This window comes from Athene noctua, chromosome 5, assembly GCF_965140245.1.
Source record: "Athene noctua chromosome 5, bAthNoc1.hap1.1, whole genome shotgun sequence".
Taxonomy (NCBI): Eukaryota; Metazoa; Chordata; class Aves; order Strigiformes; family Strigidae; genus Athene; species Athene noctua.
The window spans coordinates 58,365,820-58,387,585 of NC_134041.1; the positions used below are offsets into that span (position 1 = coordinate 58,365,820).

General features: G+C 39.4%; 1 protein-coding gene across 2 annotated transcripts in view; it reads right to left on the reverse strand.

Moving 5' to 3' along the window:
- ABLIM1 (actin binding LIM protein 1) overlaps nt 1-21,766 on the reverse strand; it is a 153,477-nt gene that overhangs the window by 116,496 nt on the left and 15,215 nt on the right. For both annotated transcript variants that reach the window (XM_074907795.1, XM_074907796.1), the window contains exon 2: nt 4,734-4,868. In XM_074907795.1, coding sequence (XP_074763896.1) covers nt 4,734-4,868 — 135 coding nt within the window. The remainder of the gene's footprint in view (nt 1-4,733; nt 4,869-21,766) is intronic.

The following is a 21,766-nucleotide window of genomic DNA, read 5'->3' on the forward strand; positions in this document are numbered from 1 at the left end:
TCACCAAAATCCTGCTACTATTCAACTAGTGTGACAGCTTTATAAGGAAATGGATTTTTTCCACATCTTCACTAGACTATCAGACCAAGTCTGTGGCTAACATCTTAAACATTTTCAGCAGGTATGACAACAGTCAGGCAAGTATCAGCTTATTCAAGCCTTCCACACTGTAGATGTATACAATGAGGTCTCAAGAGCAAACTTTAGTATACAGAAAGGAGAAAGACAATCAAGCCACCTGTAGATGCAGGTGATACATTCTGGTCCCAGTATCAGCTGTTTCCTCTAGCTAACAACATACTGTATAAACTGAGGGGGTCTAACTCCACCTCCTGTAGAGTCACAGTCATGTCAAATTAAAAAGCCATTAGACTAAGAGGGAAAATACACTTACTCGAACAGCTGTGTCCCACTTGTATGAAACATATGGTCAGACAACATGCAATATAAGTAAATAACTGTATGGTTTAAACACAAATTACAGTTATTTAAATATGAGCTCTGCAGCTTGGGTGTTAGATTCAAAACAGGACTTGGAGCAAACTCCCATACATACCCCTTTCCTTTCTCTCAGTGAAAGACAAATGAACATGAAAAAGAAGACATTCACTTGCTGGCAAACCCAACTAGTAAGGCACAGACTGAATGAACAGCAAGAGAAATGTCTCTAAGAATGCAGTGATGGCCCTCTCAGTTCAAAGTGGAATATGCAGATATGATAAACAGGCAGAAGACACTGTCACGCCCCTCTCCTAAACAATAAGTGAACATATGCAACCAGTCATCTTCCACAAGCTCAAAGTTTCCTTAACAAGCTAATGATAAAAATCACAGTTTCATTTCCATCAGAGATAGGTATTTCTATAGCTCTCCTTTCTCTGGTGATCTTTATGCAAGTAGTCAAGAGGTCAATAATATTACAGAATATTAAACTGCCATCAGCTTGGAAGTATCTCCATAAACAGAAGTCACAATGAGTTTAGATATTGCCCTAGGGGAAGGAAAAAAAAAAAAATGTATCCTAGTAAACCCAACCTTGCAACAGAATAGTCAAAGGACAGCAACAGCAAATAAATAATTAAAAGAAGAAATTACACACCCCAAAAATAGCAAATTAATCTGGTGAATTCAGCAGGAGTACAGTTCCATCTTGCCCTGCTTTATCGAGAGATCCTAGGCATGCACGCTGTTTGCTGCCTGGCCTGGATTACCCTTCTCATTCATGACTCAAAGGGTCTCAGCTGGTCTGCTGCTGGAAATACCCTAATCCAGTGTCTTCTGTAAATTGAGACCAATATTCACTATGGGCAGAAACAGTAAAAGAAACAACTTGTTACTGTTTTTGAACAGCTTCGGGATTATGTAACATCAAGTACCACTTGAAATACAGGAACTGTAATACAGAAAGACATATGCATCACCCCAAGCATTTCAGGAATAGTGCAGACAGTGCTCCTCTCCTTCCATGATGGGCTGATACCATTCCAGTTTGACACAGAAGACAGACATCAATATCCAAAGGAAAGTAATTTTTTCAGCTATCTAGCTGTATTTAACTAAAAAACATAGGTAACACAAACACAGAGTTTCTTAGATTCTAGCCATTCACTTTTCAGCACGCAACTAACTCAAGTAACTTTTTAAAAAACCTTTAGTTTAGGAAAACAAACATTTCTAATTTCTGCTATATCCCATCTATTTAGGAAGCAGAAGAACAGAGTTATGGAAATCATACTACTATACTACTCCACCCACATTTGGAACATGGAAAATAAAACTGAAACTCAGGGACTGGGCTGGACGTACTTTTCAAAGTCTGGATCTGCAGTATATGTGATAGATGTGGACATTCAGATATGCTAACTCAGGTTTAAAGGAAGTGGAAAAACTCCATAGCATAGATTCTATCACTCCAGTTGAGTTAATCAGTTACTTTGATTTACTCCAGCACCTTTCTTCATGTTTGTCACCAGCTCTGCTACATCCAACCTCTAGCCTGAAGCCCTTTCATTGTGTCTATCCTATGCTATGCTAGGACAGAATGCAGCAGATGCTGGTTGTATGGGAGCAACCCTTCCCTTGTTTCACATGGGCCTATGTATTTCTCTATATTCTCACCTTTCATCCCACATACTGTGGTTACTTAATTCAGACAACTCTGTATTGTTGTCCATTAAACAGAAACTGTATGATGAAGCCAGGATTACCTCCGGCTTCAGAACACCCATCTTCAAAGGCAATGATTTCACAAAGTTTTGTAATTATTTAATACTTCGATAAACCACTTACTTGTAAAAAGCCACAGTGAGTCCTTGTTGTGGTCACAGAGGGCTCAGTGGCATGAGCTGGAGCTGCTGAGAGCCCCTCAGGCCCTCGCTCTGAGGAGCAGGCAGGGCTCTCCCCACTCCTAGGGCAGCTCCCACAACCCAAAGCTTCAGAGGCCCTTTGCAGAACTGGGGCTGACAGAAGACAGAGCTCTGTCAGTAACCCAGCTGCCAGCCATGCAGCCTCCTTACAGCTTTTAGGCAAATATAAACACAAGTACAGAAGTATACTTACATCTGAGGGCAAGGTGCAGAATGGAGGCCTAGTGAGCGGCAGGGCCGGAGAGTGGGAGGCTCACACAGTGGAGGTCCCTAAGATTATGAGGCCCAGGCCAGAAGGAAGGGGGAGGCACGGAGAATGGTGGCGCACAGAGGGGGAGGCACAGTGAGAGGGGAGACACTCGCACAGTGGAAGACTGATGAGTGTGTGTGTGGGAGGCCACTGGGGAGGCAGGGGGAAAAGGAGAGCTGAAAAAGAGTAGGGTGCCTGAAAGTATGGGATGCCAACAAAAAGGTGGGAGGCTCACATAGTGGAGGCTTGTGGAGAGTCAGAGCCCCAACAAAATTGTTGGAGGCCCCCCAAAAAAATCATGAGGCTTAGAGACTCAAAGCCCTCAGAGACTCAGAACAAGAGTCAGTGAAACCCAGAGAGAGCAGGAGGCTCATAACCAGAGCCTCCAAGAGAATAAGGCTCAAAAAAATGGGAGGCCTCCATAAAAGTGGGAGTCCCAGAAAATCCCAGCCTGTGGAGAGGGAGGCCCAGAGAGTCCGGGAGCCCCAAAAGCATGTGAGGGGGCTGGAAAGGGAGGTTCGCTCACACAGGGAGGCCTGGAGCAGTGAGAGGCTCAGAGGATAAGGCTGCTGGAGACCTAGAGAGTCAGGGATGTCCACAGGGACGGACAGGCCCAAAAGAACAGGATGCCCAGAGCATCCCAGTCCCTGGGAGGGGAGGCCCAGAGAGCAGAGACTGGGTGAGAGGTGGTGGCCCTCTCAGAGAAAGAGGAGGCCCAGTCCCAAAAACTGAAGGCCCACTATAATGGAGGCCCTCAGCAAGCGTGTGTGTATGTATATACTTACGCACACAAGTATGTATAGATATGCACACATATACAGTGCACACATACTGCTATTTCTTGAACTTAGGCAAAATCCAACCACAAGAAAAGCAAGTAAAGAAAATTTTTTCAGCTGCTTGGCTTAAAAGCCCCAACACAGCTTTTTCTGAGGGTCATGGTGTCAGCACGGCTGCTACAGATACCTCTTATCTCCTGCTCCTTTCCCTTCTGTAACCATCCCCTGCACTGCTCGCTTGCTGAAGGCACACCTCCTAAAACACATGGCTAAGGCTCACCCTCGCCCCAGCACACACTCCTCAGTGACCACCCTGCACGTTTCTCTCAGATGTCAGTATCTGACAGGGGTTTTTTGGTGAGTTTATTTGAATGCAGGTACTTACTTTCAGCAATCAATTCAGTTAAAAGGACTTTAATTCTCATAACTATGTCTAGTGAAAGGGAGTGGTTGCTATTAACAATTTTTAAAAAATCCAAAATTTATCCGTGTATTGACAATGCTTGAAAAAGCACTTAGAACCAAAACTACAGAAAGACAGAATTTTCTTAAGTATTTTTATGCTATATTCCTTTTCACCTCATCACATTATACAGTCTAAACATACCCTTGCCCCATATATGGAAATACATACAACACAACATTTGAAACCAAGTCAGCTATTTACACTGGATTTCTGAGTGACTGCTAGGGCTATACTTTCTATATTTTGTAACTCTCCATAAATCACTTGGATATTTAGGGTTGTTCCAAAATTTCGCAAATAAACAGAAAAAAAATTCACCAAAGCAGCCAGAGTCTAATTATGGCCTAATTCACTATTTTGGAAATATGTGAAACTGACTGCCTACAAAGAACTGATGAAGCAAATAAAATAGAAAATAATATTAAAAAGACCTAAGATTTTTTTTTCATCCCTTTCAGGTATCATTATCTATTGTGTAGCTTGCACACAGTGAACAGTAGAAAAGAAAAAGAATGAACACATAAGTATTCAGAGCAGAATGTGCTATTTTGAGTCTTCTAGAAGTGGCAGATTTACCAAACCCCCCCCCAGTAAAATCAAATGTCTCATATAATCTTTCTTTTCTATTAAATTGTAGATGTTTGTATATTGAATTTGTTCTGTGTGGTGCTGATCACTTTGCTGCTTGTACAAGTGCAATCAGGCATTTCACCCCCCATTCTTTACCTCCCCCACCTACAAATCATTCAGATACTAAGCAATGAGAATATCCCGTAACTGGCCGATCACGGGAAACATGACCTCTCATCACTGGCTCAAGGTACATTTGCACAAACTGACTCTTTGTTAACAGATGAATATCAAGGTCTTACCTTTGCAGGTGAAACATTTGATGTGGAAGTGTCTGGCTTGAACACGGAGTACTTCGCCCTTACATGGCTCCCCACATTTATGGCAGTGGATGACCGGCTTTTCAGAGGGATGGTGAGACTCCTGAGGATGGGCCACTGTAAAACAAAAAATATGATTTAAACCCAGACAAAAAAAGTATTTTCTCCTGTAAATAAACCTGTGTTCTCAGACACTTTTCATCACGATACAAATGTATCTATTCACATTTTACACTCCTCTAAAAAGTCGTCACCATTTTTTAAAAATATAGCCTTTTCACAAACCCATAGTTTAAGCCATTCACATCAACTATTACCTCTTTCCACTGAGGCTACCATGGAAAGACATGAAGAAATTCCCTTCACAGTTTCAGTGCACAAAGTGTTTCAGAATGCCTAAGCTTTCCTTTCCAAGAACATGAGTGTGTGCAAACCATTCAATGAGCACACAAGGCAACAAGAACTGGGCTATTTTAATCCAAGAAAGAATACAGTCCAAGCAAAAAGAATGAAAGGAAAGCAATTCCAAATCATGTTTTGGGAAACGAGATGAACCAGGCAGCCTGACTTTGCATGCAAATGACTATATTAAATATAAACTACAAACATCTCCATTTTGCTACAGCACATACCTAACACAGGGAAAGCATATCTAAAGAGAACAGAAGCCAATGTCATTTGTTTTTACTCCCACTAATTCTAGCTGAAATGACTCTCTGAATGCAAATTAAGAGATATTATGAGTAGACAGAAATGACCAAAGCATCTGCAATATTGTCAGAGACACAAAATCCCAGGTACTGATAGTTGATCATACAGCCCTGAGCAGAGCTTCAATAGAACAGGAAAGGTTTGTGTCAGCTTTATTGTGTATTTCACTGTTGCAATAAAAGTTTTATTGCTCCACATTTGGCTTCTGTAAAAAACATTTCCCTTTCTCTTCAGATGTGTCTTGTGGCAGCTTAAGGCCCCAACAGAAATACATGGGTGTAATCTAGATCAAGACTGAATCTCAACTATACTGTCTGAAGTAGAAAGTATTACTCAGAATGTTCCCAAACAAAACTATGTTCCTTCAAATCTCCCTCCCACATCCCACTCTAGCAGGAGAAAGTTGTTCTCACAATATTCTTCTCAAACTAGTGATGCTCATCAGAACATTTCAGAGTAAACACACCTCTCTACCCACACCTCTGTCTTTACACGATTCCTGTTCTGCTCTTCCTGGCCTGCAAAGGACTGACTGCTGATACACCTACATCACTCTCACTGCCACTAAGAATCATCGTCAATTTTTTATTTTTTCTTCTGGAGCTCTGTTCCTTTTCCAATCAATTCCTGACATCTCCCCAGCTAGGATTATGTTTTTTTCAGGTTACCGCTGATGCAGCAACATAACAGACATCTTGCTCATATTTACTGCATATTTCCTTCCTCAATGACTTTCTAGGGAAAAAAAGTCCTTTTGTATTACTCTCCTTTATAAATGCTTTAGTGAAGAAATGCTGCTATCATTCTGCATTATATAAATACAAGATTAATAATAAAAAAGCCTAATGTGATTACAGGAGTAACAGCACCAAGAATAGAGGACAACAAATAAGCAATAATTTCTGCTGTAAATCTAGCCAAAGTAATATGGTAGTGCTGTTTTGTTCTTCATCCTGCCCCCACTCCACCTCCAAACTTCACAGGAAATGGCTGAATTCTTCTACTCAAGCTCAAAGTTTTGAATATCTCCTCCTCTGGTAGCCTCATTTCAACTATTTCCCTTGAGCAGTTATTCAGCCCATACCGGTGAACAGAATGTAGTTGGCAATGCCAAACAGTATTTCAATTAGCAGTTCCATTTAAGTAAGAGCCCAGTAAATGCCTTGCCTTGAGTGAACCTCATCTAATAGTCTGCAATGCAATACTATTTCTGGAGTGGAAGTTATTATTCTTCCAAACAAGACTATTAACTTGTAACCAAGGAAACACATAGTTTATGCAAAGAGAAACAAAGAAAATAAGAGACAAACATGGAGACAAGTGCTAGCAAATTAAATTATTATGAGGAAAATTCCCTCTCAGATCCAGACAGAGATGGGCCTGATGCCAACTGAAGAAAAGGTAACAGAATTTTTAAAGTTGCTCAAATGAGGAACTGTATCAAGGATGTGGGCAAACTCTCCTTAGGATTTAAATGCTGCAGTGTGAAATCTCCACCTGCAACATTCTGCTCTCTCAAACTCACATGTGGAGGACACCCTAATATATTCTTCATGCCAGCATCTGGATCTTCTGGTATTGATCTGAAAGACAAGTTTTTGCTCTTTACTACAGAGTAAATAAATGTTTTCAAGACTGGTCCGGTGATATAACTTCTTTCCAGTTCTGCATTTACAGCCATTTAAATGAATACTGCTAGTTGTTATTTCCAGACTGATCTCTTAAGAGAACCTAATTATGGTGCTTGTCTTACTGGCCTCAATTTGGCATTGTAGGTCACGATTGAGTAATTGACTTTTGCTCTCCTGAAAGGAATTGGTTGTAAGCTTTTTCCTTTGGATATATGCAATACACACAAGGCTTCCCAGTGGCAGAGGTGACCCTTTATACAGTGAGGAGAGAAAAGGGAATTAAAGAGAAACACCTCTATAAGCAGTTTATTTAAATGTTTCTGACTGACAACTAGCCAGCTTACTGGACATGTATATCATGAGCTGCTTTGGGCCTGAAAACCCTGAACTGGGAGTTAGGCTCATCCCTCTACAGGTACTGCACATCTTGACACAGTAATATTTTCCGTTCTGCCTGCATCACATCAATTGCACACTAGAGGATATATTCTCAGGTATTGTGTACCAGCAGCAATGGTACAATAAAGCAACTCTATGATGACTAAAAAATTAATAGAATCCAGCCAGTGTAATTAGTGATAGAACATTAATTTAGGAACTGGATAATGCAGGTTCTAACCCTTGCTCTACAACAGGTATCTGGGCTTTTTGGATGGCATGCCCTTAACTCTAAAGGACTAATGTCAGTTAAATTCAGCTAAGTTTCCGAGCCTGTAACCTATCAGCTTAAAATTAGGTTATCTAAATATTTTAGTTCCTCTGTGTCTTGAATGTCCCTGACTAAACCAGGTGTAAAAGCACTGCTAGCCTTACCCTGCTGTGAGAATAATAGAGATGACAAGGTTCTCACGCACCAGGATGAGAAGAGTCGCAAAAGCACTTAAGACAGTAAGTCAGTCCCGACAGTCACATATGCCACATCAGCCAAAATTCTGGACGCAGCATTCATTGGAAAGTACATGAGTAGACAAACACTAACCTGAAGAGCTGCACTGCCTTTAATGAAATCTCAGATCCGAATATATTAACACCACGACTATCCTCCACATTAAAAGAAATTTTAAAAAATATAAATTATCAACTTTCTGAGGGAGAGATGCTACCAGAGCAACACTTTCTTGGTTTAGTACTGGGGGTCACAATTGTCTTCATATCATAAAATGCATTATTTGCTGTACAGATAGTGTAATATAAGCACAAGTCAAGTATTTATCAGTTCCAGTACACTGATGTGAACCGATAATCGTTTACATACAAATTGTGTGCGAGATTAAACAAAATGTATCTATCAGTCTCGCTCACATCAGAAAGGTGCAAACACCTACTAACACAATGGATCTAGTTTCAAGCAAATGTCATTCCATCAAAGGTTCCTAGGCTACTAACTGAACTGTTTTCTTAAGCTGGCTCTAGTTAAACTAGTGCAGTGTCTGCACTTGAACAAAGGGATGCTGGAAGTAGGCACACGGATCAAACAGGCACAACAACTTCCTTGAATGTTTAGTCTTTTATTTCTTCAGCACTTTTCAAGATTAACTATGAAAGCTACAGTACCTACAGAAGTCTAATCTTTATTAATGAACAAAATCTCTGGTGAGAGATACACATGGAATAACTTTTCTAGACAAGCTAGGTTGAGAATTCCACTCTTGCTTACAAGGCCAGCTTAAATGAATAATTGATAAATAATTAATGCTTTCTTAAGCTCATTTGGTTTTCCAGCAAGACAAATCAATGTCCCATTAAGTATCCGATTTACTCAGAGTAACATGTACACTGACTGGGATAACTGGGAAGTCTGGATTACATCGTTTAATTGGGGGGGGGAACAAAAACAAACAAACAAAAAAAAATCAATAGCACCTTCTTCTGTGAGGAAGACTGTCTGTGTCACTGGAGTCTTGCTTTGTGCTAACATCACTCCATAGACATACCACCATTATTTCTGTCATTCCTTACATATCCTTGTGAATCATGAAATGTTGATTTCATTCAATTTTGCAACTGCACTATACTGATATAAATTCAAAGCAACTTGGTCAGCTTGAGGACACTCACTGCATTTTATCAAAACATCTCAAAATAATCCCAGATCTGCAAAGAAAAATAAATAATTAAAGAGAGAGAGAGAGAGAGAGAGGAAAGACCAGTAACAACCCAGTGTTCATATAAGAAACCCAAGGCACTTTGTGAGCAAAATGGAAGAATTAATTTGCTGTGCAAAGTTTAATACTGTCCTGTCAGTGGTGCTTTATGTAGAGCAGATAATTCTACAAAGGTTTAATAGCAATTATATGTTTTGCTGCATCAGTCAGAAAAAGGACCTCAGCACTGATACCAAACCCTTCTGAAATGGAAATTACAGCAACTACCTGAAGAGTAACAGAGTAGTGCTGAATAAAAGAAAACAAGGAAAATAAATACTGCAGCCTCCCATATTTATGATTCTCTCCCTGAATACAGAACTGTTAGAAAACCAAAGACTCAAGCTAAGTGACTCTTAGCTGCAGATTCTTGCTGGCAAGACTCCATGTCTCTGCTGCAAGCCACAGAATACTTCAGCTTTTTATTGGAAGTCAGAAAGAAGCTTCTGGGAAATGCCTTGCTATGCGTATGCTGCAAAGCAGAGGTCACAGCAAAATAAGATGGGTTCAGTTCTGCTCTAAACTGAAGTAAAAAGTAGCTTCCTCTAAATTAAGCAGGAGGAGGATATAGGCTATTGTTCTTCTAAAAATAAATTTTTGTCATTTTCACATTTGCAGGCCTACCTTCACAAATGAACTTGGACTTACACTCAGTCAACTCTAACCATGTTGTAGCAGGTGTGACTTCAAACTTTATGCTAGGATATACAATTTCTATGACTTCTAGCTCCACAACCTCTTGGCTGTTGTGCACAGCACTGAGATCATGTTGTGCCCATAGCAGCACAGGCAAGGGGACTCACAGGATTTCACAGCCGTGTCCTTTATATTTTAAGAGCGGCCTAATACAGACAGCACTTCCAATTAGCTGCTGTGTTTTCTTGGCTGAAGACTGAACTATTAAGAAGAAAAAATAAAGCAAAGATTGAATGGTGTGAAACTACTGCATAGGGTTTTTTGCTAGCCTGTTTTAAGTTTCCTCACTCCTTTCTGCTTTCAGGAATGAAAGTAAAATGAGATTGCCAAGACAGCGAATGCAACCAAATCTTACCACAGGCAGCAGTGCTCTCTGCCCTCTCCCTCTAATACCTGATACAGCTTTGGAGGCTATTATTTCTTAATAGACAGGATTTGAAGTTCAAAACTTGAAGGTTTAAAAATCAAAATTCTCTCAGTGTCTGACACTGTCAAGTGGTGGTAGTGTTACTCCAGCTGGGCAGCCAGCTGCTTGCTTAGGACAGGACAGAGGTAGGCAGGTAGGCACTGTGCACAGGACGACAAGCTGCGAAAAAAGCTGGAATGAAAGGCACTAGAGAGGCACCAGAGAATCAAGTTCAAGAACCAGATCTGGCTTATCCCTTCTTCTCCATGCTCTCTGTGTGAAGAGAGGAGAAGTAATTTTCTCCTGCTCTTTGTGCTGCTCGTAGAGGTGAACGTCTGTAACCTCTGGTTTGTAAAACCTGTCTGTCTGTAGCCTGTACACTCTGAGGAATTCCTCTATCGTAAAAGCCCAGCACAGTGTAGCCTTGAGGAGTTACTGTAATAGCTGTTAAAAAGAAGGGATGAAAAATGCAGTGTCATTTTACTTATCTGCAGACTCAGTTCCTGAATCTTAAATCTGTAAGAATCCTATCAGCTAAGGTGACCAAGCAGTGACTGAGACTGAAATCAAACCTCCCAGCTGTCAGCAACAGATAAAGGAGTACTGCAGACACTAGCCACAGGTATCAGACAGGGATCTTCAGGAATTCCAGGACATCCTGGAAGGAGGTACTTCCATAAAGAGATACCAGTGAGCTCCATGCCTACACATGTATGAAAAAGCCTAAGGCAAAATCCTAGACTGCAGCTTGCTCATACTATTGCCATTCAAATCATATTTGAAGGATAATTTTAAAACTCTTCCTATAAATTTATCTGTATTACTCCTACAGTGTGCCAATTTGTCTTAAAGCTATTTTCACTGTCTATATATAACTGGAGTAGCTATTTTTTTAAAAGGCACAAAAAAAATCTTAACGCTTATAGTTATTTGCCATAATTTCAATTTTTTTTCTGATATTTTCCATAGAAGCACTGTTATTTTCCCCTTACAATTAACCTGCTGCTGAAAACAGCAGATGCAAACAGGACCACAGCAGCAACCAGAACACTTCAGGACAGTATCTCTTTTGGCACTGTTAAAGCTAGTGCCCTAACCACGGCGATACATACGTGTGAGAGCGTACTAGCTGGCCAACACATTCATTCTGACAGGGCAAGAGATCAGCAGCTCTCCCCAATGTTAACTCAAGCTCCTTTTTATGGGGTGTTGGTGGGATGAAAGTTAGAGTTTAGCAAGTGGGGCAGAGCAGGAGAGAAGGCTGGTTTACATGAGAAAGTCATGTGAAGATGAATAGCACAGCCCACATCTGTTCTGGTTTAGATCCAGAAAGAAGTACTATTAATCCCCCAGCCCTCTGGTCTTATTCTCAACTTGTTCAACAAAGAGAAGACGTAAGAAAAACTGATACTTTTTTAATGTAGCCTATTCAGTTATCACCATAACATATGCTTCTCAGCCTCAGTTCTTCAGCTACAGTAAACAAAGTACACCACAGGTATCTATCCTCAAAATAGCAACTCGTGGCCAGATATGCGGCCCGCCACAAGATAGTAATGAACTGATTTGTATCAGTTCTCTCCACACCAGCCACCAAACCCCTTGGCAGGTACTGTAACAACTTAAAAGATTTTCACAAAACACTAAACAGAGGAAAAGGCACATGTCCAGCCTAGAAATGGGGTGCATTGCTACCTTGAGAAATAGATTCTTTAAAAGGAAAAATAAGCTATAAAGGCACTAACAAGTTTAACTAGTTAAAACTAGGATGATAGCTTAGGATACTTCATAAGAAAAACATTTGAGAAAATGCTGTATATGAAGATATCAAACTTATTTTGCTTGAAAATGTGATGCAAAGATTTCAATACCAGGAATCAAACTGTAAAAAGAAAAGATGAAACATACTATTTTAAAGTAAGAAAGCTAAACATTTTCCTAAATATCTGTAAGCATGCACAAGATATGGATAGAGCTGATGCAGCCAACAGAAAGAAATAAAAAAATTTAGGGAGACAAATGACAGGTAATAACTCAAATTGTTAACAACTGTAACTTAAAAACAGAGTGAGTCCTATGCTATTTACATAAAAAAATAAAAAGCTTTGTGCCACATACATACCAGCGTGTAAAAAAGACTAGGAAATAATGAGCTTTAAAATACAGTAGGAAAAAAAAACAAAACACATTTGTTTCATAGTTTTAGAACACAACTTCAAGCATGCTTGTTTTCTCTGTATTTTGCCTGCTGTTGCCTATCCTTCTCTCATCCCTCCTCTGTTATCTAGAGCTTTGATACTGCAATTAATTCCCCACAGAACAGCCTGCAAGATCAGGGCCTAAGGCCTTTGTCCTATAAAGATTTATGCATATCAGTGCTTCAGTATTAAGAGAAATATTTAACACCAGCAACTGCTTGATCGTATCAGAAAAGCAATCACCTTCTACAACATACACAAAAAGTCTGTGTCCTAAAATAAAGCTGTGATTGTTCTGTGATTAAAGTAAATGTGCTTGATGGATGCAGTTTGCCATGCTTTTGATAGTGATTGTGATTTTAAGAAAATTTGGTTGCATTTCCTTAAGGGTTATAACCTTATCTGGATGCACTGGGGATTACACCACAGATTCTGATATTCTATAGCTTTAGTGTACAGTTTTCACAGTTTCTTGGTGACAAAGCATAAGTCTTACTGGTTTTCAGTAGGCACTTATGCCTGACTATCAAGGCACCTTGGGATTTCTCTTGCTTCAAACCCATCAGGAGCCTGAGCACTTTCTCAGTTTGTCAGGTACAAATACACCTTACTGCTAACTCAGGTCTGCAATCCAGTCAAACTGTAGTAGCATCATTGATGCTGTTCTCAACACAAAAGCATCAGAACCTATTTATAAGAATTTGTCATTCTCTAAAACAGCAGCAGTACTACCCTTCATTTGCTGAGCAACAACTTCCACCTTGTCTGTTCACGTGTGTTTGTCTTTGGTCATTTGGTAGGTGAACAAGAGCATATTCTATAGCATCTATACTGTAGAAACAAAATGACTTGACAAAATTATTCAATTTATATTTGTTACATGACATATCTTACATGACAATTACTGTTTAAGAAAAATTACAATCCTTTAAAAGAAGAGTCATGAACAGCTTGTTAACTGAGTGTGATCAGGAGTTGTTGTAAGCTCAAATAGGGAAAGCAATAGGCAGTTTTAAAACTATTTTCAGTAATGAAAAGGCACTATCTTACAATGAAGTATGCATCAAGCTAAGACGTGCTGTGAAACAGATGATGTTGAAACAAATGTTGACTAAGCTAAGCCAGTCTTTGAATCAAAAACTTCATTACTCAACATGATTGTTAACAGATGGATTACTGATTAGTGGTTAGCAAACCAAAGGGAAGAAGCACAAAGTGAATTTAGTCTGTCATATTTCTATTAGTATCAGTACAGAGCAATTTTTCACAAAATGGATCACAATACAAATTGGGTGATAAAAGGACAGTGAACCCAGACTGTCTTCTCTAACACTCTGAGAATGCCCTTTTTGATCTTCATCACACCTGCAAAAGTTCTCTGCTTTTACTTGCACAATAGTTACCAAGGGACAGTATTTCAAGACAATCAGTTCACCCTTCAAAATGCCTTACTGAAGGGTTGGAGGATCATTCTAAGCGTATGTTTCTCACACCTAGCATCTGCAAGTCTGTAACATGTAGCAACTGTTTATCAGTCTTATAAGTGGTAAAATAATTTTCTTTGATATGCCTTCCACACACCCACCATACAAGAAGATTCAGTCACTATTTCAAACAAGTATTTTGTTTCGGTTTTTTTCCTAACATAGGACAGGCGTAATTAGAAATTCAAGAGCTCCTAAGAGTACTCTCAGCAACCATCTCATACACATCACTTGTTGTCCGTATCAAAATCTTACTCAAAACAATGAATAAACAGAAGTGTCAAATTATTGACTGCAAATCCTCAAGGATCCTCAAGGCTGCACAAAAGCAAGTTGCTGAAGTTAGCAGAAAAAGCAATTGCTTTTTCCAGACAGCATGGAAATTCTGGCTTACTGATGAGTGGTGGTTACCCATAATAGCACTTAAATGTCAAACAGGCCTCTTAGCTACCTTAACAGCAACCCACGTGGGGATTTTATTCAGCAGCAACAAACTGTAGTTAGAGTTCCCCTATGCTTCCTTTTTTGAGGCTGCCAAAAGTATTCCATATAGTTAAATTTCCTTTTAAAGTAAGTCAATATAAAAATGCTACTTTAAAAAAAAACAGTTCTCCTGTTGTTTACCCTGAGATTATCTGAGGAGGACCACTGACCTACTTAAGACAGTGATCTCGCAGACACCTTTCCGTATCGCTGTAATGACGTATCACTGCTGCGGTTTGATTGCGTGTATGAAAAATAAGGGAAAGCCTGCACAGAAATAGGCCTCTCGCCAAGATATGTCAAAAAAGGATTTGTAGTAAAATCTCCCCTCAGTTACCACTGGCAATCTCACTCAAGGGTTTCGTACAAGACCCTTGGCAGAGACCTGTCCTCAGCCGTTGTTTTTAAACCATGGAAGCTCTGTCCCCCACACTTAGAATCTCTCCTTTAATCAAGGACCTTGTAAATGCCCATCATTTGCTACCACACTTCTGGCATTTCTAAGGACTGAGCTATGCAGCCTCAAACTAAGACAGTCGCATTCATAAGCAACATACTTCATGTGGCTCCCGACTCCCAGGATAGCCTGCCATGTACATTGCTGATAAAGAGACATTTCAGAGCCCCTGCCCTGTGGTTAACTGCTCATGTTGGCACCTAGACCTTACAAACATTTGCAGGGTAAAAGTCAATTCCTTGAGGTATATTATTTCAACAATAACTAATGGTATGCTCTGGAAGTCTATCAACTTTTAACACTATATGGTAAATGGATTACCATAGAGAAAGCACTAATGACTGATACAGTACTCCTGAATATAGCTTGTTCCTCTGGCTAGCACTTCAAGTGCTGGATAGCAAGTAGACGCTCTGAAACCCATTAAAATCCCTTTGGGGAGAAAAAAAAACCCAAACAAATGCAACTGCTTCTTTGAACAAATAAGCCACTTATTGACCCTTGTTTGACCCAGCACCAATAAAAGATAATCGTCACTCTTCTGCAAGGCTGCATTTATATTTGGATCACTTCTTTAATTTTATAACATTTTAAGATTCTGCTTCTGTACCAGATCCTGAACTAATACAAAGTTCTGCAATACTGCAATGTAGATTATACTAACATCTGTGATATCAAACTGGTGCTAACAGCACTGGGAATTAGAGAGCTATCCCACTGACACTGTTTAAAGAACCTTGCCTATTAGTCTCTCATATAGCATAAATGCAGCAACATTTCACTTCTGAACAGCTGGCATTACTTGGTTTGGCCCTAATTTTAGCACTTGTTCCTCACTTTGCAGCTTCGAGGAGATTCCTCAGCTTTCCTGCTTCTGTTTTCCTGTCCGTATGGAACATAATAATAGGTAACATGCACAGCTGAGCTACACAAGGCATCTACCATTTCTGGGTTTATAGCACTTCATGATAAGCCCATATAAAAGCCAGTATTATTTCTTCTCATTGTTGTCTCTTATGCAACAATGCAGCTAACATACAACACAAACTGACCACCATTAATAAAACACATGACTTTGCTGCAAAAATATCACAAAGCCTCCAAAACCGGGAGTCCGACTTTGAGACAGTACCGAAGCACGCACTTAGCTTTAAATCCCAGTGATTCATTAGACTCAACAAGACACTCTGCTGAACAGAATAGGCTTGAGACAATGCCTAAGTGTTCTCCTCAGCCAGATCCCTAGTGAGCCTGAAAGCTATCCAGACTTAACGAAGGCAAGGATTAATCATCCTTTTGGGAATACTGACTGTTCTCTAGGTGGAAAACCAACTATGTTATAAATAATCCTTTCTAATTTAGTTATGGATTGCCCCCAGAAACAACGAAATCCTGTTCTCTGGCTTCTCCCACCCAAAGGGCACAGCACATTCTGATGAGTGGAACTTGGTCTTTTCCCCTGGTATGCATTAAATTTTCCACAAAAAGAACTCTCCTACATTGGCATGCCAAATTACCGTCCTAACTTGCAAGTTCTTTCCTACCAAGCTTCCCACCTTCCCTCTGCAAAAATACTCCTTTGCCCTAGCTTAATGTATTTTAAACATGCACAATTTCACTATGCCAAGACTCTGTCTTTAAAAGCTTTGCTTTTTGAATTCTCATGCAAGAAAACCAACCATATAATTGGCAGTCTACTCACTTGTATTCAACGTAACCAGCAAGGCTTTGGTAGCGAGGGTGCTGCAGAGGTGACTCATGTAAAAGGTGGTCATGGACTGCATTGTGCTGGTCACAACTGATTCCAATCAGCTCAGCAATGGACAAAATGGACCCATTGCACATCAAAACAGAACCAGAGGAGCACAAAGCACCTCTGCAAAAACATATATATTAAAAAGGGCAGTAAATATAGAAAGGAGAGACACTCAGCAGGACACACAAGAGAGATGCCAGAGCACCAGGGATGCTGAAAAACAGAGGGAACATGGGAGACAGTGCTAGGGCAGGAGAGACACCGAAGTACAGGTAAGAGAGAAACACAGTGCCAGGGCAGGAGGGCCTGAAGTGCAAGAGAAACGCTGAGGCAAACTAGCTGCCCCAAGCAAGGGCAGAGAGGACACTCATCAGGAGGTACAATTCTAAAAGGACTGCAGCCAGCAGAGGAACCCAGGGTGAAATAACTGAGTAAGAAAAAAGGAGCAACAAAATGAAAGAAACAACAGTCCACTGACCCCCGTCCTGAGTCACTGTTGCCTCAGAAAAGGTCCTGAGCATCATGTGTAGCATGGGGACTGAAGACCAGAAAGGGGAGGGAGAAATGTCCAGAGAGAAGCTGAGGTGTGTTTCTCCAAGTGTGTGTTTGCTTGCTTTTACTTTCAACGTCAGAATCAGTAACTAAAAGTTTATTAATTGCCAATAAATTAAACTGATTGAATCTCCCCTACTCAAAACTGGGGTTTTTGGCCCACAACACTCGCTGTTTCAGATGGAGGAACAGCTTAATTGCCTCTACCACTATCTGAACCCGTGAACTCTGTGGTCTCATATTTAATGACTGAAACCACTAAGCCCTCCCCTCCAGTGAGATCAACAGGAAAAGTTCTCCCATTTCTCAATATAAAATAGCTGCCATCGTATCTTCAGAGAGCTGCCTCCTACATGCAGCTGGGATGCAAGGAATGTATGGAATTTCACTACTGGGAAACACGGGAAGCCATCAGGCATGGCAGGACTGCACACTGTGCTTGCCCGACTCTTTGGATATGAATATTCGTACCCTCATGTGAACTAAGTGCTTTTTTTAAAAAAAAACCAAACAACCAATATCTCCAGCAAATATGCAGTGCCTTTGCTGGCACCTCCTTGGTTATTTTTGTTTCTCTCAGTATCAATGCTGCACACCAGAACTGCAATTTGAAACCTAATATTGAAAATATATTTAGAAAGAGAAAGTACAGAACAAGCAACACCATAAATTTGCCAATAAAAACATAATTCCTTTACAGTTGATTTTTCTTTAAAAATAAAATGTTTCTAAGATATTCACACACCACTTGATTTTTTTTTTTTTTGTACAATTGGAAGTAGCTAAATCCCAAGACTCCAATTTCCTTGTTGTAGCTGTGAAACAAAGTAGGAGAAACTCTCTGCTCCAAAGATCTCAAATTCAAACACTCAAGACAGACAAGAGGAATGTTCTTACCCTCATTTTACAGATTAACACAAGGAGAGATCAAATTACTTCCCCAAGGTCACCTTAAGAGTCTTCAAAACAGAACTGTTCTACAGTTTAGTACTTTAACTACAAGAGTATTTTTTTTAATATCTACTACTATGCATATTTTAAAAATGCCTTTTCTGTGGCTTGTAGAAGGTAGCATGTTGACATAATCAAAACAAAACCCCAAAAGGAAACTGTCAAATAGAACTAAATTTAAAACTAAGTAAACTGAAGCAAAAAGAAAATAAAACCTCCCAGTCCTCCCCCTGCCAACGTGTGAGTGCATAATCTTGTCATATGCTCCAAAAGCAACAAACTTGGGGAGACTTTCCCAGGTCACCTGGGGTTAAAAGTTCCGAAGCCATGAGTTCAGATCAAGACTATGTTTCATTAACAACCATGACATTGAGACAGTGTCAGGACTCAAATCCCATGATTCAACATTTTCGTGATTCACACAGGGAATAAATGTTAAAGCTGAAAATACACAGAGCAGTGGAGAGACAGTGTTCCGGGTAGAGAACACCTTTACATTAACACACAGGTAATGTTTTGCACGCTTATCTAAAGCGATTCCATTTACAACAAAAGTTAGGCTAAAAGCTGCTTTGGAGACTCATAGCTCTTGGGATATGTGAATGGAAAAGAAGACAAGAATGGAGCTACTGCAAGAATAAAACCAGTTCTCTCAGTCATAACCTTAAGGTGTATCAATACTATGCTTTATCAAAAATATGAAGACAAAACAACAGAGAATTAAACGTTTCTGCAAGACTGAACTAGACCATAAGCCAAATTACACAGCAAATGTTGTTAACATTTTGCTGAATTAAATTTTTTGTGTTGCTTACTGGGAAAGGCAGCACCAACTGAATAACCACAGACAGTTGGGAGAACATGGAAACACAATTTCGCTTACAGCAACTTGGTACCCAGTAGGTGCCAGCACCTACCCTTCAACAGAATCAGTATGTGAAGAACAGAAATCATAAAGCCTCTGTATCCACTTACTTAAGCCAAAATATCTTTAATCCTTCCTCTTTTCTCCCTTTATCCTTCCAAGTATGGAGAAGTTTGGCACGAATAGATACTAATCCACTTTCATAGGTTTGGCCATGTGTGATCTAATCCAAGAGCTCATCAGGTACAAAGTTGATTCCCAGTGTGCTCTCACAGACTAGCAGGTGAATGTTAAGGTCAGTCTTCTTATCAACTGGTCAAGAAGTCAAGAATCAGGGCTAAATCCTCAGACTATGTGAAGTAATGAAGGTGAAAATGAAGCTACAACACTTATATCACCCAGCAACGTGGCTAGCAGGTTCACAATTCACACATCAGCCTCAATATAGAAGCACTAAGAATGCAAATTATTCAATATATGTTTTGAAATGAAGAAGAGAATTAATAACAAGACATGCATATGTAAATTTATTTCTGTATATCCTTTAACAGAAAGTTGCCCTTGGATGCAACACAGTGACAATAATTTAGCTGAGTAACTAGATAATAAGGGCTCATAATTGGAAATAGATAAGTACACAGTCGGAGACATGAAAATGTGGTATCAGTCAGACATAATTTAGGAAGCGCCATTTGGCGTCAGCAGAAAACACCCTGGCCTCAGGATTTTTTTTGTGTATGAACTAACCAGGCAGACACTGAAATCATTCTACAATATGAGCATAATGAAGCATGCTAATTTGCTAAAAACTGTTACTAACCGGTTTGCAATTCAGTGAATTGGAATTGCATTTTTCTAGTTGATACCAGCCCCTCCAGTGCCTAGTTAACATGTTTATGAAATAACACTGGACTTCATGCTTTTTCAGCTTGTTGAAACAGTAATTGAAGCAGTGGCTGGAAGGGAGGGTACCAGCTGCACTATACTGGCCTGCATTTTGTAAAGAGTATCACTCTAGAGAGTGCTATTTGTAGTGGCTTCAAAGTAGCAGTAACTCCCACCCTTCATCTAAAGCAGAGGAAAAAAAAAAATTAAAAATTTAAAAAAAAAAAAGGCAAGGAAGAAACAAAAGAAATAAAAAAAACTTTGTTGGAGAAATTATTTGAAAGTAATAATGTAGAAAACCAAAATACTAAAGAGTTATACTATCCTTTCTCACTCTTCAGCCATAAGAAATATCAGTAATTGTACAACAAAATTGAAGACAGCACTTAGTTATTTTAGTCCATGATATGTGTGAACAGAAAAAAAAAATTACCTCCAACATCAATATTAATAGCCATTGTAAATAATGCATTAAACTTGGTGGGGAGAGGTAAAGGAAGCAATTTAAACACAAGTCTTTTGCACATTTTCAAGCTTTTATCATTAACTGTACACACTACTCTAGGAGGTTTCCTCCCACATGTTTTTTACAAAAATTACAGGCTTGTTTTAATTTTCCTACAGGTATATGATGCTTTTCATGGTGCAACATGCTAAAATGGTATTTACAGAGTACTCCTAACATACAGCCCCATGTAACACAGGGAGCCCAACAAACTGAGCATCAGCTGGGTGGGGAACGGAAATGTATCAAAGGATCAAAACTGAATACACAGCTAAAAAGGCTACACATCATTTATGTACGCTTCAAGAAAATCAGCAGCCCAATTTTCAAATGTATCTTTGAAAACAAGCAACAATTACAATAAACTGAATAATAATACACTTACTTTCCTGAAAAGATGAGTGGCATAGTTGACTCAAATGATTCTGAAACTTGCATTTTCAGGGATTTAGGGTGAAACTACTACTTAAATAATCCCTGGAATGGTTTATGATACTAGCAGGTCAACAGTTCACCACTGGCATTATAAAAACAATCCTGTTAATGTGAAGAAATGGGTCTCAAATCTGCTAAATGGCCAATATTATTAATGCTGGGCTACTGCTTTTCATCAGCAAAAATTATCAGTAGACTGTATAATGGTTATGACTATAACTCTGATACCTCTGACACACTATGGGAGGCTACTGAGGCATTTGTCCTGTTCTCTTCAATCTTAACATCTTTGAAGCTAAATTCACTCAATTTATTTTATTTACAGCATTTTTAAAAAAACAAAACAAAACATAATGTGGACGTTCAGAGTTGAAAACTGCTCACTCTTGCTCAACAATACTACTTGTTTCTTCCCTAATTTGAATTTATCCCACATTATTTTTTACAGAGTCCTCAAAAGTAAAGAACAGATCCTCCTCTTCAGAAAACAGTTTGAATCTGATAATGTGATGCTCCAAACCCGCATCCAATTCACTACTCAAATATGAGAACGTATTTCATATCTCCATAATGATACAGACCACTATTACTGCAAGAAAAGACCCTACAACCATTTCTAAATTATTTGACTAGTAAATACTTCAACAGGATGCTTGAAATATTATTTATAGGTAGTTGAAATTGGTATCTGATTTACCGCTGCAAAATTCAAACATCATACAAAGTCTCATATAATCCATTTTTTCATTAAAAAGTAAAATATGATCCTCTCAAGTCCAGACTTGCTGAATGTATCAATGTTTATCTTTAAAATTTTAAGCTGCTTCAGTGGTCAAAGCTCTTTGAACTGTAGCAA